General features: G+C 44.7%; 2 protein-coding genes across 2 annotated transcripts in view; both read left to right on the top strand.

Moving 5' to 3' along the window:
- MAPRE1 (microtubule associated protein RP/EB family member 1) overlaps positions 1–13,323 on the top strand; it is a 20,857-nt gene extending 7,534 nt beyond the window's left edge. Inside the window, exons 3-6 of the mRNA XM_078057462.1 lie at positions 1,998–2,349; positions 5,265–5,386; positions 9,788–9,940; positions 11,571–13,323. Coding sequence (XP_077913588.1) covers positions 1,998–2,349; positions 5,265–5,386; positions 9,788–9,940; positions 11,571–11,627 — 684 coding nt within the window. The 3' untranslated portion in view covers positions 11,628–13,323. The remainder of the gene's footprint in view (positions 1–1,997; positions 2,350–5,264; positions 5,387–9,787; positions 9,941–11,570) is intronic.
- A 135-nt stretch (positions 13,324–13,458) lies between these two features.
- EFCAB8 (EF-hand calcium binding domain 8) overlaps positions 13,459–27,069 on the top strand; it is a 67,203-nt gene continuing 53,592 nt past the window's right edge. Inside the window, exons 1-3 of the mRNA XM_036093254.2 lie at positions 13,459–19,308; positions 23,326–23,377; positions 25,731–25,884. Of these exons, the coding sequence (XP_035949147.2) occupies positions 19,220–19,308; positions 23,326–23,377; positions 25,731–25,884 (295 nt within the window). The 5' untranslated portion in view covers positions 13,459–19,219. The remainder of the gene's footprint in view (positions 19,309–23,325; positions 23,378–25,730; positions 25,885–27,069) is intronic.

Below are 27,069 nucleotides of genomic sequence, written 5' to 3'. Positions count from 1 at the left end.
CTGCGATCATGACCTAAGCCAAAATTAAGAGTTGGATGCCTGACTGACTGAGCCACCCAGGTGCCCCAGAGAATGGTTTATTCTTTTAAGCCTTTTTTGGGGGAAATGTTTTTTAGTAAAGCTTGTAATCACCCCCTAGTTATCTTGGTGATGTGTCTGGTCTGTATTTACTTTGAAATCAGTTTTCTTTTAATTTAGTTTTGTCTCTGTATATGAAATATGCATTTGTATTGAACGAATATCATTTCGGTACCAGGCTTAGTTTAAACTAGATGTAGTTTACTTATGTGCAGTAATTTTTCTTTTTATAGAATTGTATTTTATTTTTTTGAACAAGGAAAATTTCTAAAGTACAGAAAAGTAGAGCGAATAGTGTGATGATCCCCTCATGTACCTCAGTGATTATCAAATGATGGCCAGTTTGTTTCAGATATCCCTTTACCCCACCTGCTATACTCAGGGATTATTTTTTTATTTTATTTTTTTTAAAGATTTTATTTATTTACTCATGAGAGACAGAGAGAGAGAGACAGAGGCAGAGGGAGAAGCAGGCTCTCCCTGGAGCAGGGAGCCCGATGCGGGGCTCGATCCCAGGACCCTGGGATCATGACCTGAGCCGAAGGCAGACGCTTAACCGACTGAGCCACCCAGGCGTCTATACTCAGGGATTATTGAGAAGTGAGTTCCAGATAACATTTTGTTTATAAATGTTTCAGTATCATACCAATTTTTTTTTACAAATTTTTTTGAAGATTTTATTTATTTATTTGACAGAGAGAGATCACAAGTAGGCAGACAGGCAGGCAGGCAGAGGGAGAGGGAGAAGCAGACTCCTCACTGAGCAGGGAGCCCGATGTGGGACTCGATCCCAGGACCCTGGGATCATGACCTGAGCCGAAGGCAGACGCTTCACTGACTGAGCCACCCAGGCGCCCCACAAAGTAATTTCTTAAAATTATACTTACTTGCTCAGAGGAGTGGATATAGTTCAAAATATTACGTATATTAGTTTTTATAAAAATACCATTGCAACTGGAATCCTTGACGAGTTAAAAGATAGTTAAACTCTTCCTGACAGTCCAGCAATTTGAAGTAATACCTGATAAGTATCCTTGTACAATAAGAAAGTTTACAGGGTTATATTTTAATAGGACTGGAATTACTTGAAAAACATACCAGGGGCACCTGGGTGGCTCAGTCGGTTAAGCATCTGCCTTTGGCTCAGGTCATGATCCCAGGGTCCTGGGATCGAGCCCCTCATTGGGCTCCCTGCTCAGTGGGGAGCTTGCTTCTCCCTCTCCTTCTTCTGCTCCCCCTGCTTGTGCTCCTGCGTGCTTGCTCTCTCTCTCTCTCTCTCAAATAAATAAAATCTTTTTTTTAAAAGATTTATTTGACAGAGAGACACAGCGAGAGAGGGAACACAAGCAGGGGGGAGTGGGAGAGGGAGAAGCAGGCTTCCCGCGGAGCAGGGAGCCCGATGCGGGGCTTGATCCCAGGACCCTGGGACCATGACCTGAGCCGAAGGCAGACGCTTAACGACTGAGTGACCCAGGTGCCCCAAATAAAATCTTAAAAAAAAAAACACCATTTTGTAGAAATCTGTTGTGGGACAAATTATGTACCTTGACCTATTTTTAAGACAATTTTTTTTCCTTTTTTTTTTTTCTGGATAAATTTTTTTTCCAACTTTATTGAGATATGATTGATAAGACCGAATTTTCTTTAACACAGTTCATTGTAGATACCTGTGGTTGGTTTGTGCTCTGGGTTTCCTACTTTGTGACGGGCATTGTGGCCATGCAAGCTGCCTGGGAGATTTACTCTTTTTCAGTGGAATGACATGTTTTATTATGTGCTTGGATGTGTGTATGTGACTAATATATGATTTGTGTTCTTTCGCATTTCTGATTCCTTTTGATGGACTGGGAGGTGGGTTGGCAGGTCTAAGTACTTTGTGGAAGGCAAACTGATTGAAACTTGCTCTATAAACTTTTCAGGGCTTACTTAGCACTAAGTTCTTGCCTCTAAAAATTTTTTTTCTCCTTTTGGCAGAGCTTTATACTGATTTGATGCATGGACAAGTTTGGTGCTTGCCAAAAACTTCTTGCTTTGGGCTAAATAGTCTTGATATTTTTCTGCAGATAATTCCTGTGGACAAATTAGTAAAAGGAAAGTTTCAGGACAATTTTGAATTTGTTCAGTGGTTCAAGAAGTTTTTTGATGCAAACTATGATGGAAAAGACTATGACCCCGTAGCTGCCAGACAAGGTCAAGAAACTGCAGTGGCTCCCTCCCTTGTTGCTCCAGCTCTGAACAAACCGAAGAAACCTCTCAGCTCTAGCAGTGCAGGTAAAACTACAAAACAAAAATGCCATTTCCAAATAATAGTATTCTAGGTATTCATTCAGTCATTCATTCATTCAACCTTCAACCAGAGGGTTTTGAGCAGCCATAGGCTTAGGGAGAATAAGGAGTGCAAGCAATCCCAGCCATGTGGCAAGATCATGGATTGTGGCATCAGGCAGACCTGTGTTTGTTCTTAGGTCTCTGTAGCCCTGTTTAAGCCACTTTATCTTTCCCCCCCGCCGCCCCGCCCCGGTTTCTTCTTCTGTAAAATGGGAATTTCAATACTTGCCCCAGAGGGTTGTTCTTGAGGCCTGAATGAGTTACTCTATGTAATTTTTGCCAGTACTCTTTAGTTGTTTGGGATAGAAATTCCTCAGGTTAGCTCACAAAAGGGAGCTTTAGTTTGAACACAAGGACTTTTTTCACGGGGCCCTGGGATGGGAAGTTATAACCAGACCTCAACACCCAGGAACTGAAGGAGATTTCTAGGTCTCTTAGGGACTGTGCTTGGCTCTCTGCATCATTCATTCTGTCTGCCGACCAGCTTCCTGTGCTTACTGTGGCTTCCCTGCCCTCCCTAAAATTTGAGCTGCTAAGTGGCTTTGGCTTGCTATGATGCCAGCAGAATCTGGGAGGCAGTTTTTAGAGACCTCCTCTAAAAGATTTTGGCCTGGTAGGTTTCCCAAAACCTGTTTGCAGTCATGTATTCGTAGAACATGTGTATACTTCAGGGCAGGGCAGATGTTCTACAGATGCTAACGCCTCCTTTTCCAGAAGGTGGAAAGAATATTAGTTAAGGTCCCATAGTACCTTTTTTTTTTTTAAGATTTTATTTATTTATTTGACAGAAAGAGACACAGCGAGAGAGGGAACACAAGCAGGGGGAGTGGGAGAGGGAGAAGCAGGCTTCCTGCGGAGCAGGGAGCCCGATGGGGGCTCGATCCCAGGACCCTGGGATCATGACCTGAGCCGAAGGCAGACGCTTAACGACTGAGCCACCCAGGCACCTCAAGGTCCCATGGTACCTTTAGAGAGAGGCTGATCCATCTGCTAGGTAGAGAGGGACATTGTGTACTTTTTAATTTTCATAGCTTTATTGAGATATTGTGTATGTGATAGGATTCACTTGCCGTACAGTTCACTCATTTAGAATGTACAGTTGAATTCTTTTTAGTGTATTCACAGATACGTTCAACTATCACCACAACCAGTTTTAGAATGTTTTTATTACTCCCTAAAAGAAACCTCGTATGTGTCCCATAGTGGTCACTTCCCATTTTCCCCCAGCCCTTCCTCTTCCCCTCAACCCCAGGCAACCACTAATTCACTTTGTCTGTGGATTTACCTATTCTGAATGTTTCACACAAATGGGGTCATAGAATATGTGGTCTTTGTGTCTGGCTTTCATTCATTTAGTGTAATGTTTTCAAGGTTCATCCATGTTTTAGCACCTGTCAGTACTTCATTTTTTTTAATGGCTGAGTAATACTCCATTGTATGGCTATACCACATTTTATTTTAATTTTTTATTGGGGGGGGCAGAGGGAGAGGGAGAGAAAGAATCTTCAGCAGACCCATGCCCAGTGCGGAGCCTGATGGAGGGCTCACTCTCACAACCCTGAGATCATGACCTGAGCTGAAATCAAGATGCGGACGCTTAACTGGCTGAGCCACCCAGGTGCCCCCACATTTTATTTATTCATCAGTTGATCACTTGGGTTGTTTCCCCTCTTGAGCTGTTAGGAATAATGCTGCTTTGAATATTCTTATACAGGTTTCTGTGTGGGCCTATGTTTTCATTTCTCTTGGGTATAAATCCAAAGGTATACATTTGTGGGGCACAATTCTTAGGTCATATGGTTCCTCTGTTTAACCTTTTACAGAACCACCTGACTCTTCTCCAGAGTGGCTGCACTGTTTTTATATTCTCATCAGCAGAGTGTATGAGGGTTCTGATTTCTCCAAATACTGAGTGCTTAGCTTCCTAGAATGGGGAATCTGTGTAGATGCTGGTAACAGGCAAGTGGAGACTTGCAGTAAGCATTTGATCTTGGGGATAAACATATACTAGAGATCGTCCAGAGGAAGTACCTGTACCTGTGGGTGAAAGGCCTTATGGTTATTGAACATTTTGGGGTGTCAGGAAGGTCAGATATTTCTGAGCCTGGCATCATGTACAGTTTTACAAAATGATTGCTAAATAAATGATTAAAATCACGAATGATAAATACACCTCAAGGTAGCCCGTTCTTGATTATTCTTGTTTTAATTTTATTACTCTTTCCTTAACTTTGTCAGCTTTTGGCTCTACTCATAGAGAAGTTTGTAAGTCCTAGTCAGGGCGCTGCTTTCCTCTCCTAACCCTCCTAACCACCTTCTAAAAGGTGAGCAAGATGCGGGTTTTGAGGTAATGAGTGATAAGAGCAGTCTCTACCATCCTCCTCTTCCTAAGCCAAGGAGTTTGAGGTTCTAAGATGGGGGGCATCTTACCTTCCAGATGGGAAACGTTGGGCACCCGGCAGCAGCTGGGACTGTGAGCCCACTCCTGGCATGAAGTTTGCCTTTGCTCCATGAAGTTGCCCTCTTTGTGGATTTGGTTGGAGTTAGGTTAAGGTAGATTGCGCCAGAATGACTGTGTCTCTTTCAGATGATAGTCCTCTTTACCCCAGCGGAAAAAAGACCTCACAGAGGGACTCCTTCCCAGCACAAAAGATGGTGGCTAAAATTGGTACTTAACTCCGCTGCCATAGAAACCACTTCAGGCAAACACGGGAGTGCTGTCTTGCATGCTGGGCTCTCTACGTTGGGTCCCTTCACTGCATTGATGTGGAGGGCAGTTGGTCACAGCCTCCTCTTGTCTGGTGGGTTTTTTTGTCTTGAAGTTTCTCCTCTTAAAAAAAGCTCTGCTCCTCTCTCAGCTCCACAGAGGCCCATTGCAACACACAGAACTACTGCAACCCCTAAGGCTGGCCCGGGTGTGGTGCGAAAGAATCCTGGTGTGGGCAACGGGGATGACGAAGCAGCTGAATTGATGCAGCAGGTAGGCACCTCCTCTGTCCGAGACAGGAGTCACTTCAGGAGAAAGGATGCTTGGCAACACTGACCACGGGAGGCCTGTCTGTGTTCTTGGAGGAAGGCCTGCCTTGTCCGCCTGCTGAAGCAGTCCTCGTGATTTGTGAGCACTTTGGGTGCTGTGTGGGAAGTGGGAGTGTGGAGGTGCAGGTGGAAGAGCGGGATTGGGCGTCTCTAAGATGTGTTAGTATGACAGAAACCGATGTCCTGGGAAACCCGCCCGTGCAGTAGAACCCTGTCAGAGATCTCTGGAACACCTCTCAGGGTTCTGTGCGATTCAGAGAGTGTTTCTTGAATTTGGGTCTGACAAAAGATAAAGGAGAGTTCCTTTCTTTTCTTTTCTTTTTAAAGATTTTATTTATATGAGAGAGAGCACATGAGGGGGGGAGGGTCAGAGGGAGAAGCAGACTTCCTGCTGAGCAGGGAGCCTGATGCGGGACTCGATCCCGGGACTGCCAGGATCATGGCCTGAGCCGAGGGCAGTCGCTCAACCAACTGAGCCACCCAGGCGCCCAAGGAGAGTTCCTTTCTAAATAGTAAATAAAAAGAAGATTCCACGGTGTCTGTGCTGAAATCCTGGGTCACTAAGAGATCCAAATTAGAGTGGAACTGGTATGGAAAACCTGTTATTGCTCTTCTGTTCTTATTCTGTGATTTGAAATGTATGCTTCAGGATTAGTTAAATATCCTGAAGGTACTTAGCAGAGGTCTCTGTGGATCTGAACAACATTTAGACTTAGACATTTTTTCACCAGCCCTTATAGTTTTGTTTGTTTGCTTTTGGATGATTCTCTTGATTAACTCCAGTTTTAAAATCAGGGATGCTCTATGATTCCTGTGTGTTTGGGATTGAATCCTTTCACTTTCCTGAAAGCTAGTGCCAGGGGTGGGTGGCCATCCTGGACTTCATCTTGTACTCTGTAGGAGAAGATGCAGCAGGTTCTGTGGGGCTCCTGCTCTGGGCAGTAGTGTCGTGTGTGATGGGGCACAGGCTTTGGGTCGTGTGGATTTGGGGATTTTCCTGGCTCTGCCGCTTCTCCTTGGGGCAAGTCAGTTAACCTCTCTGAACTCACTGTGTTGAGTGAAGTGGGGCTAATACTTTGTTCGTGGTAGTTGAGCGGATTACATGAGCTGATGTCATGTCAGGTCCCTGGAGAGTGGTATCTGGGATAAAAGGGGAAAATGGCAGTGGATAAAAGACAGTTGTGATTATTACAGTTCTTGTCCGTGGTCTTGATAGAGCAAAATAGATTCTGAAGTATCTTTTTAAAAGTTCACGGGAGTCCGATTGTCTTCACAGATGTTAATAATAAAAATTAAAATAATGGACGTTTTTAGAGTGGTTTGCCATTGTTCTAGTGAGTACTTCACTTTTGCATTAGCCCTGTGAGGTCTCACAGACAGGGACAGTGTGTCTGGGGAGGTTAAATGACCTGCCTGGAGGGTTGAGCCAGCTGCCCCAGCCCTGCCTCTGGAGTACTTGGGCTTGTGCAGGGTTTCCTTTTTTTTTTTTCTTTTTAATATAAAGGATTTTTTAAGGTTCTCTCCAGGTTGCCAGAGTCCTTACCTGTAACACCCTGGTACTGACTCCCTTGGCTCATTTACCTGATCTCTCTGGCCCCTTGGAAGTATTTGAGTTTGTGGCCCTTGACAAAGGTGTGGAGGTCTGGGAGACATGACTGATGTGGGGAATAGAGCCAGACAGGCTTCTTAGGGCAAGAGGACAGCAGTGTATTCTACACGGGTTACCTCGTGGTGTCCATTTCTCTAGGAGATCTGCAGCGATTCTACAGTCTTAAGGCATCCTGGAGAAGTTTACTTTGAGTTGATTTGAGTCCAGAGCAGTACTGTTCAAAAGAAATAGAATGCAAACCAGAAATGTGAGGCACATAACATAATTTAAAATTTTCTAGTAGCCACGTTAAAAAAAAAGTGAAAAGAAACAACATGATATTTCTTCTAATAACCCGTTACCCAGTGCATCTAAAGTGTTATCATTTTAACATGTAATCAATACAAATAATCATCAATGAGCTACTTTATGCTTGAAGACTAGGTTTTTGAAATCCAGTGTGTATTTAATATTTACTGCCTGTCTCAATTGCATTGGCCACATTTCAAGTACCCAAATAGCCGCTTGTGGCTCCTAGCTACTCTGCTGGCCAGTGCAGGTCCAAAGCATTCTCCTTGGGTTTCCTTGGTTATAGCTATTACTTCACTACAAGAGAAGGTTTAAGAGTGGCATTGATTACTAGCCACAGAGTTTTAATAACCTCATAGGTAAGCATTTAGAGGAGTGGGGAGTGAAAGCCGGTGACTTATTAGTGTATACTAATTGTTTCTTGTAGATGCGTACTTATTGAATGATATCACGGAGGACTGCTGCTTTGGCCCCTCAGGTGGGGCCCAGAAGGCTGGGTTCTGGTGCCCTTGATGATGTGTAGGACAAGGAAGTTGGAGTGGGTTTGTGAACCATGAGTGATGGACTCCAAAGTGTAGTAAGCTGTTTTGACCTCCCTTTACTCCTAAGTCACTAATGGGATTAGAAGGCCTCTTCCCTGGCTCTTGGATCTTAGAACTCAAGATTTAAGGCAGCTTCCTACTGCTGGGGTTGGTCAGCTCTTGCCCCACCCCCACCCCCCCAAAAAGATTTATTTATTTATTTTAATGAGAGTGTGAGTGTGAGGTGGGGGAGGGGCAGAGGGAGAGAGAGGATCTGAAGTGGACTCCACGCAGAGCCCAGTGCGGGACTTGATCTCACTACCCTGAGACCATGGCCTGAGCTGAAATCAAGTCAGACACTTAACTGACTGAGCCACCCAGGTACCCCAGCTCTTGCCCTTCTATCCTCTCTCATACTCCACTTTGGGACTGATAGTTTATTTATGTGTGTGTGTGTATATATATATATATATATGTTTATTTATTTGTTTATAGTATATTTATTTTATTGAAATTCTCAGTTATTTGTAAAAGGGGATTTCTGTGGTTGATAAAGGAAGGGTTGAAAGTCTTTTTAGAACCTTGATTCTGGTTTGGTTGGTTCAGGCCTTTGATGATGAACATTGAAATTAAGTAATTGACAGAATGGTCCTGGTGGTTCTGGACACCTGTTCTCATCTCTGGATGCTTCTCGACTGCAGCTTATGAAGGGGGAGTGTTCTTCCGCCCTGGCATAGGACTTGATCCTTTTGGCTATGTCTCGCTTCTTTGTGAGGCCGTGGGGGAGCTAAAGAAGCTGTTTGCTTCAGTTTTTGCCACTAGTTCAGAAGGTTGGACTAGTCTGTGGTGCCTTTTTGGCTCTCAGAATTCCCTGCTTCCCAAATTGTTCTCAGTAGCTGCACCTTTGATTTCCTGGCTTGGCCTTCCCTGTGGCCCCAGACTCTGTGTCCCGTGAGGATTTTATGCTGCATGGTATGCCATGTAATTTGTATTTCAGTGAGAGTTAAATCAAATTCACATGTCATAGAGTTGAATATACTGGAATGAAGATGTGCTCTGTGCTTAAAATACACAAAGGGCCATGAGAGTTCTTATGACATTGATTACTCTTGGCTAGATAAGAGTCCTGGCCTAAGCACTGAGATTTATTTCTTCACTGGCCTGTTATGGGAATTAGAGCCCCTCAGCGGGGTGCCTGGAGGATCCTTTAGCACGAGTGGTGAGCTGACGAGATGCTTGGTGGAACGTGCTGGGTCTGCTCCCTGCCTCTGTGTCTTCTCTCCCTTTTGAAACTCTCTTGGGAGAGAGACCAGGCCAGGACCTTCTCCTCTTCTTTTGAGTCATGGATTACTCCCCCCATCCCCAACATAAGGTGGCCCTGTGAGAACCACTGAGTTCTCCATGCCCAGGTCGCTCTCACTTCTAGCTGTCTTTGGCTAACAGTAGTCATCTTTAGTCAGTCTTCCTCTCCTGCCTTGGCATTTCTATCCTGCTTCTCCAGACCAGACCCTCTCTTTCCATTGACCTCCATGGGCAGAAAGACTGGATTTCACTGACCAGTGCCCTGGTAAGGACTCGGTTTATGCTTGTCAGCCACTTTGCTGGGCTGGGTTGTGGGTTCTGCATCTGTATTTGTCTCAGGATCCCAGAGGTTTTTCTCCTTGATCTTTTCTCAAACCCTGAGAAGTTCCTCATGATTCCTGGTGTAGCCTGCCTCTTCCTGGGAGGTGTTATAGTCAAGGTGGCCACAAACAAGCCTACGTTATTTATCTGGAGCTGAAGAAAACTGATATTAAACAAAAGTGGGTTTTGGTCCATGGTAGAGAGTGTGATGGAAGACCATGTCTCCGTTTGGCTTAATAGTTTGTCTGATACGGTATTGATACATAAACGCTGAATATCTCACCCTTTACAATGTCTTATGCAGGTCAACGTATTGAAACTTACCGTCGAAGACTTGGAGAAAGAAAGAGATTTCTACTTTGGAAAGCTAAGGAACATTGAATTGATTTGCCAGGAGAACGAGGGGGAAAACAACCCAGTATTGCAGAGGATCGTGGACATTCTGTATGCCACAGATGTACGTGTGGACATGAGGATATTTTCTTGCCATTTTGCCATCTAAGACAAAGTAAATTTTATCTGGTTGGTTTTAGCAAACTCAGTGCTGGTGCTTGTCGTGTTCCAGGAGAGCATTCGTCAAAAGACTTTCACTTTGCCCTGTCAAAGTCATCCAGAGGTCACCTCTGCTCAGCCTCAGCCTCTGCTTTGAGGTCTGTGAGCCTTTGAGGCAGGAATAGGACAAGGAGGTGGCTGGCTTGCCCTGCCTCTGTGGTTTATGTCCACTGATAGGTGATGAGTGCCACAAAATGCTTTTAACCCCACCATCTCTACCCCCTGCAACTTGGACCTCTCAGCTCCATTTTATCAGGGCCCCAGGCATGACCTGGGAACCAGGTTCCTGGCCCCTTTTTGATGTCCCCTGCCTGTAGCTGTCAGATTGTATCTTTGTTCCTCCTCCCCAGGAGTGTGCCTGGTTTCCATTTCCTCACAGTACTTATGGTCAAGTTCCCCGGGATCCATGTATATTATTACACAGCTGAATCTGCTGATATTAATCATGACATGCTAGCTGATCAGGGGAGACTGATTTTCCCTACATTTAGGATTTGGTATCTTGCTATGTCCATTGTTTAATGGCTTTGCTTATTTATAAATCTGCACACCTAGTACGGTCTGTAGGATCAAGCTACAGTGTTACTTCTTAAGTGTTTTATGGTATGTATAGCAGTATACAAATATAAGGAAATATTAATATTGTCATTAACACTGTTCTCTAAATATACCAAGTGAATTTCGGGGGATGAAGACGGATGATTGAAAAGATGATACTTTGTTCAGTAAACCCTTATTCTGGGCTGCTCTTTGCCAGCTTCAATGAAAACAAAGATGATGAAGATACTTGGTCTAGTCTGAGTATTATTTTAGTGGAGTCCTATCTTAAGTAAATTCAGCTATAGAGATTTAATTGAAAAAAAATAAGATGGTGGTCGAAGGGAAAGTCTGATTTTTATGGTGTGTAGCCGTTACTAGATGCCAGAATGCCCTAGAGGGAGCATGAGGTGGGAGCTGCGAATCGGCTGCATTCCCATGCCACTAATATTGGATCAGTCTTGGTGGCTACTGTGGGTATTGTGAGTATTTTGGGTAAACCCACAACACCCACAATGGCATGCATGGTCCTTAAGTGCGATCAGAAGAGGGCGTAAAGAAAAGCTGGCTGTATAGACAGTTTATTGAGAGGAGATGGCATGGTACTGAACTTTCATGATGACTTCAGGGATTTTTGAGGGTATATATATATATATATATTTAACAATCTTACTGAGGTAGAATTGATGTAATGAACTGTACCTATTTAAGTACAACTTGATGATGTGTGAAATCGTCATCATAATCAAGACATATTTAAGAAATCAACTTTTGAGGGTAAATTTATGCTTAGTTTTTGCCTTTTGTGAGATGTTTCCACTGTCTGATAAAGTGGTGGTCACGTGGCCTTGTGCTATTAAACGTCAAGTGTGTGGTAGAGACAGGAAGAGCCGTTGACTTTGAGAGGCTGTAAATATGAGGAAAGTGGCCCCACAGTAGAAACTGATCCTTCATTTGGTGCTGAGTAATAGCTTTCCCCTCTTGTTTTCCCGTTTTAGGAAGGCTTTGTGATACCTGATGAAGGGGGCCCACAGGAGGAACAAGAAGAGTATTAATGGCCTGGACCAGCAGAGCAACATCCGAATTCTTCACTCCAAATCATGTGCTTAACTGTAAAATACCCCCTTTTATTATTCTTAGAGGACTCACTGGTTTCTTTTCATGAGCAAACAGTACCTCTTCTTAAAGTGCACTTTGCAGAAGTTTCACCCCTTTTCCAATGAGTTTGAGTTAGGAGCTTTTACCCTGTAGCAGAGCAGTATTAACATCTAGTTGGGTCACCTAGGGAACAAAGAGGCTGACCATGGGGCTCACCGTGTGGACGCTGGTAACACTGATTGCTGGAGAAGGTGTTTTTATGTGATACTCTGAGGTGGAAACCTCAGTAGAGAAATGTAAAGACTGATTTGAATTTTAAGCTAATGTGAAATCTTGGCAGAGAACGTTTTAATAAATAAATGCCTTAAGAGTATTTAAAATATGCTTCCATATTTCAAAATATAAAATGTAACATGACAGGAGATTTTACATGTTTGACATTGTATCTGGGAAGGAAGAAGGGCCAGACCTCTGGACCTTCGGAATCTGCTGTTCACAGGCCTTGCAGGGCTGCTTGAATCCTCAAAGACCTAGACCTTGGCCCAAAAGGAAAGTTTAAAAAGTTGCTCTGTAAAGCCATTTGGTGTCCTTGACCAATAGTATCCCTGCTCTAAGAAGTAAGAGGCATTGTTGCCTGGATGAATAGAGGGTGTGTTTCAGCCCTGGGATGTTTGAGTTGAAGAGCTTGAATTTCATTGAACATTTCTCTGACGATTTTTTCCAGTTATCCCTGAAATTTCTATGTATTGTGTTTCTTGGGGAATGAGGTATGTCCAGTTTTTAAATCTAACAACTACTTTTGGGGACTTGCCCACATCTCTGGGATTTGAATGGGGGTCGTGTCCCATTTTACTGTCTTTTAAGTTTACATTGAACATGTTTCTCTTCTCTGCTCCCCTCGCCCACTGGGGACTCCTCTTTGGCTCCTTAAAGTTTGCTGCTTAGAGTGTAAGTTCAGCAGGCAGGTGGTCACGCTGCAAGTTCTTTCTGGACTTCTGGCAAAGGGAGTGACCATTGAAGGCCATCGCTACCTTGGGATCTGCAAGGCTGGGTGTTCTCGGTACCTGCTGTCCACCGCCCTCCACTGTTATCGGAATACTTTGCCAGTGCACTAATCTCTTTGGAGATAAAATTCGTTAGCGTGTTACTAAATGTTAATTTTCTTTTGCAGAAGATACAGTACCGTGTCTGAATTAATTATTAATATTTAAAATATTTCATTCCTTAACTCTTCCTCATTTGCTTTGCCCCTAGCCTGTTCAGCTCCTTTGTTTGGCAGAATTCTGCAAAATGTGTGTCACCCACTACTGAGATTGTTCAGTCCCTGATGTATTTGTATTGATTTGTTCCTGGTGGTAGCTTGTCCTAAAATGTGTGTAGAAAGCAGATATTTTATGATAAAATTGTTGTGTAGTGCATGCTCTGTGTGGAATTCAGAGGAAAACCCAGATTCAGTAATTAACAATGCCAAAAAATGCAAGTAACTAGCCATTGTTCAAATAACAGTGGTGCTATTTCTCTTTTGTGGCCTTTTAGACTTTTGTTGCCCTAAAATTCCATTTTATTGGGAACCCATTTTCCACCTGGTCTTTCTTGACAGGGTTTTTTTCTACTTTAAACAGTTTCTAAATAAAATTCTGTATTTCAAGAGTGTCATGTCTTCTGAAATTTGTCTTGTCCTGGGTATATTCTTTTAGGTTCAAATGGTAAGGTACCGATTCTTCTTTCTTAAATTCAGAGTGATCTTTTCAGTCTTTCACTGTTTTTTCAAATGTACTTATTTCTAAGCCTGTTCCTTTTTTCTCCGTTCTTCACATTTCTCAGTCTCCTGCTGTTAGACATTCTCATGTTACTGTGAGAGGTCTTTGAGAAGTCCAAGGCTTGGCCCCGCAGCCTTGAAGCCTTTTCAGGCGGATTCCTCCTGAGAACTGCAGCAGGACAGTGCTTGCTGGGTACCATGGGGAGATACTTTCCCCCCCCTCCCCTGAAAGTATGTTTCAAAGGCAGTGACACAGTCTGAATCTATGAAATAACCTGAAATTGTCATCATTTTCCCCTCCCTTTTAAAATTCTATGCTATAAGAAATGAGTTCAAAAGGAGACTTGCTGCCATTTTCAGTATGAAATAAAGTTAAATGGGTAGGAGGTAGTTTCTGTATGATCTTTAGGGTTCTTGCCACAATTATGGATGCTCTGTAAACCCAACTTGATGATTTTGCCTAGGGTTAAATCCACATTACTTCCCCTAGAAATTAGTGGTATGATACCTTTCTTGAAATGTTGTGCACCTTGAGAAGGAATTTGACACCCCATGTGTTGGCAGTCTACAAGAAGATACCTCCAGGCATGCTTGGAGTTGGTGAAGACACTATAGGGTAATGTCAACTAAGAAGTTACCTTGGAAGGAGTGAAGCTGATCCTCTGTGTACCTCTGGCCTAAGTCTATTGACCTTGTTCTTTAGGCTGAGGCCTATAAAGTCTTGATAGGACTAGTTCAGGTTAGGTCACTTGGTGCAGTTAACTTGAATAAGCTGTTTGGTTTGCTTGGCGAGTTCTCTGTTGCTTGAGGAAAGGTAAACACATGGGTCCTCTGGCTGGATTGGGATTTATGATTCACTCAGGCTGGTGGTCCTCAAACTAATGGGCTTCAGAATCACCTGGGGAACTTGACTGACATATTTCTGAAGTCCATCTCCAGAAATTGAGTTGGAAGATTGAAAATCTGCATTTTACTATGTACCTCAGGCGACATGGGCTTGATGTAGCCCTCAGACTTGTACTTTGGCCTTACATACGTGCCTGCAAGTTCAAGTGTGATTCTGATGGGGGAACATCAGATTTGAGTCCTTGCAGGTCCCTCCTAACTTTGTGACTTCTCAGCTAATTGATCTCTCTTGTTCTGACCTGCAAAATGGGGATGATGATGTTGGCTGAAGTGCCTCACTCACTGGGTACTTGTTGGGATCAGTATGAGCTGCTAGAAGAAGCAGCCACAACGTTAGAAAGCCCCGCATAGGTTCTTCAGATCAGCTGACATTCTCCAGAATTTCTAGATCTGAAAAGTTTAGGACAGGGTTTTTGTATCCTGAAAATTCAGGAGGGCACTGCTTAAGATAGGCTTCCAGTACTTTGTAAAATAAGTAACAAGTTCCTTTACTGTTTCTTTTTCAGCTTGGTGGTGGTATTGAGGTGGTGCTCCTTTAGGTTTTCAGACTATGATTTTCATCCTGTTTTTCCTGAGGGAAATTGAAGTCTAAACACACATTTCACCATTTTCTTTGAAATGAAGATTCAGTGATTCAGTAATTCACATTCATTGATTTAAAAACTTGTATTTTCTTCAAGGTGTACTCTCTAGAATGTAATATGGTGTTGGACAGGAAGCAGTTTTGCTATAACCAAAGTGACTCTAGAGAAGTTTTTCTTTAAGGAGTATTTTACAAGGTTCGGTATGAGGAGCTCCTTTTGTGATATTTACCACAGTTCACCATAGTCCACAAACACAACCTAGGCTTTAAGCCTGATGAACCTAATGAGATTAGTGCGGGTGACCCAAATCTGGCTGGTGTCAACAGAGAGCATGGAAGTAGAAGTAATGGCTTGAACCACATGAACCTGAGCCTGTGGTCAGTGTTGAGGTAAAATTTAGGACGATGTCCTACTTCTGAGTTCCCACAGTGTAGCTTAGCCACCAAAGCCTAGAACTTTGTAGATGGTATCGAGAGATTTAGAATTGCAGAGTGATCTGTCAGCAGTTGGCAGTTCTGTCACGTCTTACTTTAAAAATTAAAAAAAAATTCCTCCCTTTTCCTGGTTTATTTGAAGTGTTTTCCCCAGTCTGCAGGCATTGTTGGGATAAGCTGGGTGCAGGCATGAGCAAGAGGAGGAAGAGGAATTTATTCTTTTTACTAACCCTAACCCTAACTTTCAGTTCTGGTTGTAGAATGAGATTTGGGAAGTTGGTAGGTGTGATTCAGCCCATCCGGGTAAGTCTTAACAGAGCTGGCTTTATGGTTCTTCCTAGTTTTCAGTGGGGGCAGAGGGGAGTTTCTAAGATTCAGCCTTAGTGTGTGACTCACAAAATTGCAGTGTAGACTATTAAAGTTAAGTCCAGGGTTAAGCATACAAGTGGGTAGACTGAATGTATAAAGGGAGTGTGTGGCTTGAGTCCTCTGACCTTTAACAAAATGAATGAGGGAGTCAGTGGGACCAGCAGTTGAGACCACGGTCCTCCTCCAGGCCTGCATCCCAGGTCTCCAGAGCACAGTTTTTCATTGGTTCAGTGGGGAGTGGGCCAAGGATGGTTTCCCCAAGATCTCTTTTGGACCAGAGACAGTTACTTAGGTCTGTGAAAAGCTGATCGCAGAAAAGAATGGAGGAGTGCCTAGTTCTGGCAAATGATGCCCCTGGGGCCAGTTTTCATCAGGAGAGGGACAGCTTTGGTTCAGAGAAAAACACGATCTTTCTTAGCATCAGCTGCATACACTTTGTATGTGGAAGTTTGAAAAAAATTCTCACTGACAATGAAATTGTAAAGTGTACAATTTCTCTGTGTTTTAATAAAAGTTTTGACTCTAGGGGTGCCTGGGTGGCTCAGTTGGTTAAGCATCTGACTCCCGATTTCAGCTCAGGTCATTTTATTTTTTAGAGAGGGAGAAAGAAGGGTGGGGAGGGGCAGAGGGAGAGGGAGAGAAAGAATCCCAAGCAGGCTCCATGGCCAGTGTAGAGCCCAATGTGGAGCCCAGCATGGGGGCTCCATCTCACAACCCTGAGATCATGACCTGAACCAAACTAAGAGTTGGTCACCCAGCTGACTGAGCCACCCAGGTGCCCCTCAGCTCAGGTCTTGATCTCAGGGTTGTGAGTTCAAGCTCTGCATCGAGCTCCACGCTGTGCATGGAGCCTACTTTTAAAAAAAGTTTGTAAAAGAAGCTTTGACAGGAGAAGTAACAAGTAGTTTAACCCGCATTTGGCTGCAAGCTGCAGGGAGAGCTTTGCTAATACAGCAGTCCCACCGTAGCTGCAGAGGAGACATTTCCAAGACCCCCAGTGGATGCCCGAAACCGCAGCCAGTACCGATTCCTCTGTGTCCTACGTTTTTTCCTATACAGACATACTTATGATAAAATAATTTATAAATCAGGCACAGTAAGAGATTAGCAACAACTAATAATAGAACAAGTGGAACAGTATACTGTAATAAAAGGTCAATGAATATGGTCTCTCAGAGGATCTTAGCGTGCCATCCTCCCCCCTTCTTGTGATGATGGGAGATGGTGAAACGTCCACGTGTGGAGGTGAAGTCAGGCGAATGACGTAGGCACTGTGACGTAGTGTTAGGCTACTGCTGACCTTCTGCTTCCAGGCCGCAGTTGGCTGTGGGTGACAGGCCGTGGAGAGTGAATCTGGGGAAGGGGGCCTACTGTACGCCCATCCCCGAACGGCCGTGTAGTACAAGACTCTAGATATGCTGCACTGGGATCTGCTGTGGCTTATCCTAGTTGGGTTTGAGTGACCTGCAGGTTCCTTTCCTCCCTTCCTTGCTCACCAGTAGTTTTACTACGTTTGTATTCATAGTTCTCATGTGGGGGCCCTGTTGATTTATTCTGAGGTAGTGCTAGTGTTTTAAGGTCTGTCATACCTCATGGTCCATCTGGATTTTAGCATTCTAAAGGTTTCTAACCCAATACTACCTTTTTTTTTTTTGTATTTTATATGTTTTTCTATAAAAGGATGGGAGAGTTAAATGTATAATTACATATGACTGCTGTTTTTAGTTTAAAATCTGAATCCTGCATGGTTGAATGGAATAAACTGTTTGTGTTTTTTACAGGTAGCTGTAGGCTATCCCAGCTTGCCTCTGTGTGCACCACCCTCCCTATTAATTTTAAAGGCTGAGAGAAGAAGTAATTCAATGTTGAATGAAATAAAAATAATTTTAAAAAATTTCCTAAGAATTTCTAATTCTGTGATTTAATATTTTCCCCCCAGTCCTTAAGAAGTGTTTTCTTTTGGGGGGAGGAGGTGGGTAAGTACTTAATGAAGCACATTGAGAATCTTTTGTTTTTTTTTTTTTTAAATCATGGTACTTTGAAATCTTTGGCATTTGAACTTGTGTTAAAGATTTATTTTAGAGAGTGTAGGGGTGGGGAGGGGCAGAGGGAGAGAATCCCAAACAGACTCCCTGCTGCAAGTGGGGCTCAACACAGGGGCTCCATCCCACGACCTGAGCTGAAATCAAGAGTTGGATGCTTAACTGAGCCACCCAGGGGCCCTTAGGAGATTTTACTTGTGAACATCTTCCTTCCCACTTTTATTTTTAGTTTTTTGGGTTTTGTTTTGTCCTGTTGTGTCTTTTGGTTTTTTAACCTGAGTTATTGATGGTCATATTTTCATTCTTTTTAGGTGGGAGTTTTCTGAGCTTTCTTTACCTAAAGAGTGGAATGCATCTTAATATTTCCCCCTTTTTCTCCTGTTTCTTCCCAGGGAAGGAGAAATATATTTATTATGACAGAATTTAGCATATTTTAGGCTCATATCGAAAAATTGACAAGTGCAGGAATACATAGAAATAGTAACATTGGCCTGGAAAATGAAAGCCAAGAAGAGTGGGAAACAGTCAAATGTGGAACCATTTGCCTTGTTTTCTTTTTTCAGTAAATCCTTCTAGTATTAATACCTAGTTTAATAAAACTGATTTTAAAGAGTTGTACCTTTTATGACATTTCATTGAACCACTCTACTTTTAATATTCTACAGTGTGACAAAATTGTGTCTCCATTATTGATGAAATGGGAGCAGACTTCTTTTTTTGTATGTTGGTGTTGTCTTTGTGGTATAGATCTGGGGAGAATGTCTTGTTTGGTGGTAAATTAACATTTTGGTAACATCTAGGTCACGAAATAGGATTTAACCTGGGTATCTTTAAACCCGGGTATCCATGTCCCTGGTTGAAATCTTCCCAACAGATTTATCTTTGACCAAGTCACCCTGTTGTGTTGTGCCATGGACCGAGATTGAACAGTACTGCATCTAGTCCAGGCCTCTCTGAGGTTAGATCGAAGGACCCCCATCCACAATGCTGTTGTAGCCTTCCTCTTGTCAAAGAATTGGAGCTCACGCAGAGGACAGCATAGAGAGCTGTGCCTTCCGTGTCCCAACTGTGGGGGCCAATTGGCCTTTTGGTTTTGGTGAATCCTCCTTTATAAGGCCCCCTGGCATTTCCCACCGTTTCCGTGAGAGGTGGGCACTGTGCTGTGTATGTCCTACGGGGCATGTTGTACTCATACTTGTCCTGTCTGAGTGTGCTGTAGCTCCTGTCGTTGCTGTAAGCTCAACTTCTATCAATAAAGAGAATGTCTCACATTGGATGAAAGATGGCTGTGTGGTGTGGTTTGTGGGATGGATTCTGATGTTCCGTTTTGTGTTCTGCACGTGGAACTGTCTCGTTCTCCTGGTTCTAAACGTGGCCAGCTGACTCTGCGGAAGCCCTCGGAGTTCTGCAGTGACTTCATAGAGGAGCTCCTTGGGACTCCGGGACAGCGCCAAGATGTCTCAGTTGAAATGGAAGTCGAAAACCAGCATACCTCTGTCAAATGTAGCCAGCAAGGTTACCTGGGGAGAACACACTGGTTCAGGGTGAGTGAGGGTTTGGAGTTAACGTCTCCCAAAGATTGGACACACGGGCCCCAAGGTGCATTTGCCTGCAACCAAAGGCTGAACAGGAGGGCATCTCTGTTTCCAGGACAGCTGTAACCGTGTTTGGCCTTAAGTCATCTGCCCGTATGAATTCTTACACGCCAATTCCGCAAACCAATGATTCTCTTCCCATACCTGGTATGCTCCCCTAGTGGCTGTTCCAATCTCTCCCGTTTCCAGGTTTGTGGCGTGCTCCACCCCGCCACGTCCCCCAGAGCAGGGAAAGGTGAGGAGCAGATGGAGGCCAATGGGGATGGCTTCTTATCTTAACCTGTTCTCTAATTCTAGATAGAAATTTAATTTTTTTTTTTTTAAGATTTTATTCATGAGAGAGCATGAGCAGGGGGAGGGGCAGAGGCAGAGGGAGAAGCAGGCTCCCCACTGAGCAGGGAGCCCAAAGCGGGGCTTGATCCCAGGATGCTGGGATCACTACCTGAGCCAACGCTTAACCATCTGACGCTTAACCATCTGAGCCACCCAGGTGCCCCTAGAAGTTTAATTCTACATCTCAATTTTTTTCCTTCACTAGTAGAGTACTAGTATTTCTCTCTGCTACTTATTCTTACTCTTAACTTTTCTCTTGGGTGTCTCTTGCCCTCAATCAGTATTTTTCCACTTGTTTGGTCCATGAACATACACAGAGAAGGGTGTTTTGGTGAGACACATACTTATCACTCATGAAACTTTTAGTAATTTGAAACAAAAATATTTAAATAGTTGTAAGAATGGTATAAAGAACTCGCATTTGTCCAGATTGTGAACATTTTGCTTTATCATTATACATGTTTGTTGAATTCTTGAGAATAAATTACATTGTACCCTTTTGCCCTTAATACTCGTGTGTGTTAAGAACAAGGACATTCTCTCTTTTTTTTAAGATTTTATTTATTTGAGAGAGAACACAAGTTGGGTGGAGGGGCAGAGGGAGAGGGAGGAGCAGACGCCCCGCTGAGCAGGGAGCCCAGTGTGGGCCCTGATCCCTGGACCCTGGGACATGATCTGAGCTGAAGGCAGACGCTCAACGGACTGAGCCATCCAGGCGCCCCAAGAACATTCTCTCTTATAACCACAGTACAGTAGTCAAAAACAGGAAACATTAATTTGATTATTACCTAAGAACATAGAGTCTTGGGGCGCCTGGGTGGCTCAGTCATTAAGAGTCTGCCTTCGGCTCAGGTCATGATCCCAGGGTCCTGGGATCGAGCCCTGCATCGGGCTCCCTGCTCAGCGGGAAGCCTGCTTCTCCCTCTCCTACTTCCCCGCTTGTGTTCCCTCTCTCGCTGTGTATCTCTCTGTCAAATAAATAAAAAATCTTTTAAAAAGAAAAGAATATAGAGTCCGTGTTCAAATTTCACCAATGGTCCTACTAATGGCCCTTAGAGCCCCCCCCCAGCCCTGACAGCTCTAAATACTGGAGTCCCCTGCCCAAAGTGCTTTGAATCTGATTCTTTGTGGGCCTGTTGCCCAGTGCATAATTTTTGAGGGCAGCCCCTTAGGTTTGAGGTGGCCGTGGAGCAGTGGAGGTGAGGTGTGGCTTGCATGTGGGCTGGGGTGTCTGTCAACCTGCCACCATCCACAAGCCCCTTAACCAGGACGGGTTGAGTGGGGTGGGTGGGCAGAGGACTTGGAAGCTGGTTCTGTCCACACTGCCAAATTCTGGCACTTTGCTGAGGAGTTCAAGAACTGTAAATTTGAAACTGGTTTTCCAGGTTATGGAAAGTATTTGTCAAGGTAGAAGAAGAGAATGTGCTTTATTTAATAGTATATTAACTTGATTTCTAACTACTTAAAACCACTTGCTCTGTGGACCTATATTTGTTCTCTTGTTCTCGGCCCCATAATTGTTAAGGGTAGTCCTGTTTACAAATGTGTGTATGTATGTGTGTGTATGTACACACATGTTCTTATATGTGTAAATACATACCTATTTGTCATTCTTTTATAAAAATTGGCATCGTACTGTGCACTTTTTGCATCTTTTCTTACTTATTACTACCTATTGGAAATCCCTGCTAGTCCTCTGCTGAAGGCCAGGTTCAGCCTTTTGAGTGCTATGGGGATGTTCTGAGCGCAGGCGTACTGATTCACTCAGCCGCTCCACTTCCATAGCCAATTTGCCTTATTTTTTGCCGCTACGAATGATGCTGCAGCGACCAATCCCAGCCAGTGGTCTTTCACAGATGAGTGATGTAAATCGCTACCCACCACTTGACCTGCTCCGCTGAAATAAATCCTAAAGATTGCCATGAATGTTTTTTGAATTAAAAATGGAGAAATGCATGATTTAGACTATAGAAATCCTCCATAATCTCACCTGCCAGAGATAACCACCACTAAATTTGGAGTGTATTTTTCCAGGCTCTGTTTCTATGCATGTGCCAACATATACATACACAATATTCTTTTTTTTTTTTTTTTTAAGATTTCATCTATTTACCTGACAGCACAAGCAGGGGGAGCGGCAGGCAGAGAAGCATGCTCCCCACTGAGCAGAGAGCCTGGCATGGGGCTCAATCCCAGACCCCAGGATCATGACCCGAGCCAAAGGCAGACGCTCAACCAACTGAGCTACCCAGGTGCCCCCATGCACAATATTCTTAACAGAAGTGGATCTATCAATCCACTCCTGCAGCTTTTTTCCTCAGTGACCTTTAATGGCTGTGTTCAGTGGCCTTGTCTTTTTCTTACCCTCTCCGTCCACTCTGAGGCTCCCTTCCTCCTGTCTTTTGCATGTTTCCCCTCCTCTTTCTATCCCCTAAATATAGCCAGTCATCAGTTTCAGGCCCCATATTTCCAGGTATTTGTTTCTCATTTCTAATTGGACAGCCCAGCATCACATGCATGAAGCCACTTTCCCTCCTTGCTGCCTTTCCTGGAAATGTTACCCTCAGTTACCCTGGTTCTTGGCTTCCAGATTTCCTTTCCTTTGGCTCCTTTCTCTCCTTTGGTTTTCACATCTGAGCTGCCGCCAAGACAATTTAGGTTGGGACACTGTTGGCCAGTCTTCAATCTTCCCTCCGCTTATGCTGATGAGTTTCCATAATTGCCCTTCATCCTGCTCGGACTCCCTGGCAAAATACTGGAGCTTCTACATTCTGCTTCCATTTTTCTTTCCTCTCTTCTCTCCCACTATTCCTCCCCTCCCCACACCCTCAGGAGCCCTTTGTCAAGCCAGTCTGGCTCATTAGCTCTGTCCCCTGAGCCTGTCTGGGGCTTGACTCTTTCCTGGCCATTCCCCTGCCATCCTAAAAAGCTCTTTGGATTCTTGCTGGTGAGGCAGACTGACACTCAAATAATCCTAACAAAGTGCTGTCTTCCATCTTACATGGAGGAGCCACTGACCCAGTAGAAATATGTCCTTTCTATTCTCAGAGTAGAACTCTGTGGACCAGACCTCTCCCATACTCTCACGTGATCCCATGTTTCAGTGAGGAGGATTCCGTCCTTCCATAGAAGTCCTGTCTCCAGGCGCACGGGAGGGCAGGTGGGGGAAGGGGGAGGAAGTGGAAAGTAGGGCCATCCTTCCCCATCTCCGGACCCTGTGTTTGACCCTTTGGACATGTGCCTGCCCCTGGACATTCTTTTCCTGGTATGTGAATTGTAGTTGGTCTCCTAACTGCATGGCCTCCTAAGCCCCTTCTAATTCTGTAGAAAGTGTGACCTGCTTTAGGAATCCTCTGGCATTCACTTGAGAAGCCCCAGGGCTTCAATAGGACAACTCCTTCCCATTGGGAAAGAAGGCTCACAGGGATAGGCTTGGGAAAAGCTTCCTGCTGGAGGAGCTCCTGGGGAAAAAGGATGCTCATCAGATGCGTGCTGGGGGTGTCTGTGGGTACAGGGCAGCGGTCCCCGACCCCCGACCCTGACTTCTTTTCCACCCTCTTGTGACCTAGCTAGGTCAGCCTCCCACATGGTCTTAGAAAGTTGGAATAAAGTGACCATGATTCCCTTTTCTAGGTCAAGACCAGTGTCTTCCGAGGACTTAAGAGAGAGCCCTCAGTCTCAAAAGGTAAGAAAACTATTTGAGGTTGGTAAAGGGGAGGGGCATTCCAGAGCCGCCCAGGTGTCGCTCATTAGCTCAGAAGTCTATCAGTTATCAGTCTCTGCATCAGGGTAGCAAACTCAGATATTCACAAGGCCAGGTAGGTAAGTTACCTGTGCATGGCAGCAGGCTGGTTTTCCCTTTTAAAGCACTATGTTGGCCAAATGCAACAAATCTGAGGCTACCAATTTGCAGTCTCTGCAGGGACTATCCTTAATTTTGTCCAGCCAAGTTGTGGCAGTAGGGAAAAGGCTGTAGACATTACCCTCAAGCCTAAGATAAGCAATTAGTGTCTATTGTATGCTTGGGGCCGGAGAATAGAGAGATCATTAGTACAAGTTAAATTAAGATTAAATTAAGATAAACTAAATATGTCCTTGCCTTCAAAGAGCTCACTAGGAGACAGGAGTAATAATAGGAGCTATCATTTATTGCGTAACTACAGTCTGCTGAGACTGCCAATGTGTTCGGGGGTCATGTAGGTACTACCACAACCTGCAAAGTGGGTACTGCGGGTCTCTGTTTTGCAGATGAGAAACGTGTGGCTCAGAGAAGTGATGTGATGTGCCCAAGGTAAATTAGCTTGGAAGTAGGGAGCCAGGCAGAATTCTAACCCAGAGCTCTGGGACTCTACAGCTGTGTGTTTCCCTTGCTGTCTACACGTATGGACAGACATGCACAAGTATCATGCATGCATGGCAGATATGAACAAAGGGTTTGGGAGCATGGAGTTGGCAGGGATGACTGTCACCTGAAAGTTATGGAAAAGCTCCTTGGAGGAGGTGTCATTTGAGCCAGGGTTTGAAGAGTGGGTAGGAGTTCACGTCAAGGGGAGATGGTCTGCATTGCATAGAGGGAACGTGAGTAAAAGTGGAATGCTTGCTGCGTTTGGGGATGATGGAGAGCAGTTGGTGTGCCTGGACCATGGTGTGAGCATTGAAACTAGAAAGACAGGTCAGGGCTACAACGCAAAGGGCTTTGAGTGCCACACTCAGGAGTGGGGGTGGGGGGCGTGGTAGTAGCCTGGGAAGTGTCAGAACTGGGGTAAAGTTATAATCAGATTTGTCTTCCAGAAAGGTGATTGATCCCAATGTGGGGAGGTGGAGGGGAAAGGAAGGCCAAACTCTGGTCCCAGTTAGGGGACATCCCTATACTTGTCCCAGCACAAGGCCAGTGTTTGGGATGGGCCAGGGATGTGGGGGACCAGAGGTTAGGTATAGGAGGAGGACCCTAGTAAAAATCAGCTGGAGGGACAGTAAGAATGCATAGAAGGAGAAGGGAAGAGCCAAAGATGGTGCTGAGATGTCTAATCTGAGGCCTGTGTGGCTGTGGGAGTATTAATTAGCTCTCCTGTTGGGCTCCAGGAAGGCAGGTCTTCACTGTGTGCACTCGTGTACCCACAGTACCTGACACTCAACAAACGTGTATAGACCATGAGGGAATGAACAGAAGTTCACAGGAGGATGAGCACGTTTGCTGGTTTGGTGGGGTTGCGGTGGGGAGAGTGAGCCATCCAACTTCCTCCACAATGTCTTTTAGCTCTTTGAACCAAAGTCTTGAATGCCCAAGACCCAACGCAGTGCGTTTCAGTGAGCAACAGACATTCAGTGGTTATCCCATGGTCCACTCCTGGCATCCTTTGGGGGAAGCAGTCTTTGATGACCTGAGCCTTTCGTGACCTGAAACATTGTGTTAAGGATATGTAGGGGCTACAGAGAGGGGGTGTTCATTGTTGATAGCTGGATAGGCTGGATAGGCTGGAGAGGGCAGAATAGGCTATGTGGGGGGCATGGGGAGACAATGGGAGGAGGAAGCGGAAAGCCCTTATCAGGGGTGTCTCCGGGAGCTTTGGTGTGTGTGCAGATGATTTGATCTGACCCTGACCCAGGCGGGCGTCTGGGATGCTCAGGACCAAATCAATTTGGCTGGGGAAGATGGAGCTGGATTCCTTGGGGTCTTGAATTCTGAGCACTGAAGATTGAAACAATACAGTTACTGAACGGAAGCACCTTATAAATTGGAGTCCTGGTCTGTGTAGGTGAGACCTTGTCCGTGTCCGCTAACTTTGCTGAGCCTCAGTCACGGCATCTGCAAAAGGGGACCAGTAGTGAACTCCCCAAAGTCAGGACAGACAGTCTAGATCTTTCTTGGTCTTCCTCAGTCTAAAAGTGTTAAAGATTTATTCATTTGCCTCACTGTAACCCTACATACACTGTCCTCCCCGCGAAGAGTCTCTATTTCAATAAGATGTGCTTAGAAATGTTCAGCTCAGGAAATCAACCCTCTCACTCCCCAGTTCTTATAGTCCTCTTTGTTTCAGGTATCCACCCCAGGTGGATTCCAGAAGAGCGAGGAGGTTCTTAGCTCCCCGGCATCATCCATCACCCTTAGCCAACATGAGTCTCAACTGTTTACCCCGCTACACATGGCCAAGATGGAGAAAATGTTTGAGGATGATGTTGACTCGACCAGAGGTAAAGCCGCCTTGCAGGCTCCGTTTCTGGTTTCTGCACAGGGTGGGACCCATACCTGGGGGTGTGCAGGGTTCAGAATTGACAAGCAGTTTTTCATCCAGTGTCTTTAAACTTTTTAAAACTTTCTGTTGTTATATAAATATTGTAAGCCTATAGGAGGCTATTTCATATCTAGAAAAGCAATACCCCTGATCCAAGCTCCCAGATATAACCACTGTCAGCATTTTGGTATAGTTTCTTCCAAACAATTTCATATGTATGGTTTATTATCTCTTGCTGTGTGACAGTGTTCTTGCACACGCAGTGGCGTAAACCACACATTTAGTGTCTCACAGTTCCGGTGGGCCAGGGGTCTGGGCATGGCTCAGCTGGCTCCTCTGCTCGGGGTCTCGCTAGGCCGGGGCTGTGGTATCATCCGGGGCTTGCCGGGGAAAGGATCCACTCAGGTTGCTGGCAGGATTCAGTTCTTTGCAGCTGCAGGACTGAAGGCTTCTGTTTCCTCTTGGCTATTGGCCGGCGACTGCTTTCAGCTCCTCCAGCTGCCCACGGTTCCTGGCCACGTGGGACTCACCAACATGGTGGATTCCAAGGCTCAGGGTAGCTGGGGAGATCGCAACTCCAGCAAGATGTGTGCTACAGTCTTATAAGTATGCACTTATGTACACAAAACCCCATCCATCCTATCGCTTCTGCCATATTCTCTTGGTTAGAAGCGAGTCATGGGTTCTGTTCCACTCAAGAGGAGGGGATCACGGGAGGGCATGACCACCAGGAGGCGGACATCCTGGGGCTACCTGAAGTATCTCGACCACAGATGGCTATGTGTGTTTTCACGTGTCCATAATTGTACTACGTATGTGACTTCAGACCCTTCTTTTCCTCTGGATGTATAATACCTTAAGGGCTTTTACATATCTTCTGTAGTCTTCCAAACCATCATTACTCATGAATGCAAGTGTTCTACTGTGGACTAAGCCATTCCCCTACAGTTGGATATTTAGGTTTTACCGAGTTTAAAGAATATTGTAAAGAACATCCTTTGTGCATCAGACTTTTTCTCTCTTTAGAGCTTAATTTTTCTCCTGGGGGTGATACACATAAAGGCAAGTAATAGGAATACTTAAAGGCATCTTTGTTTATATCCACTAGACTCCGAGTACCAGCTCTGGGGGCATAGCTCCTGGC

Source organism: Halichoerus grypus, chromosome 10 (assembly GCF_964656455.1).
Source record: "Halichoerus grypus chromosome 10, mHalGry1.hap1.1, whole genome shotgun sequence".
NCBI lineage: Eukaryota > Metazoa > Chordata > Mammalia > Carnivora > Phocidae > Halichoerus > Halichoerus grypus.
The sequence above is the reverse complement of the archived record's forward strand: the minus strand, read 5'-3'. Positions and strand labels throughout refer to the sequence as shown.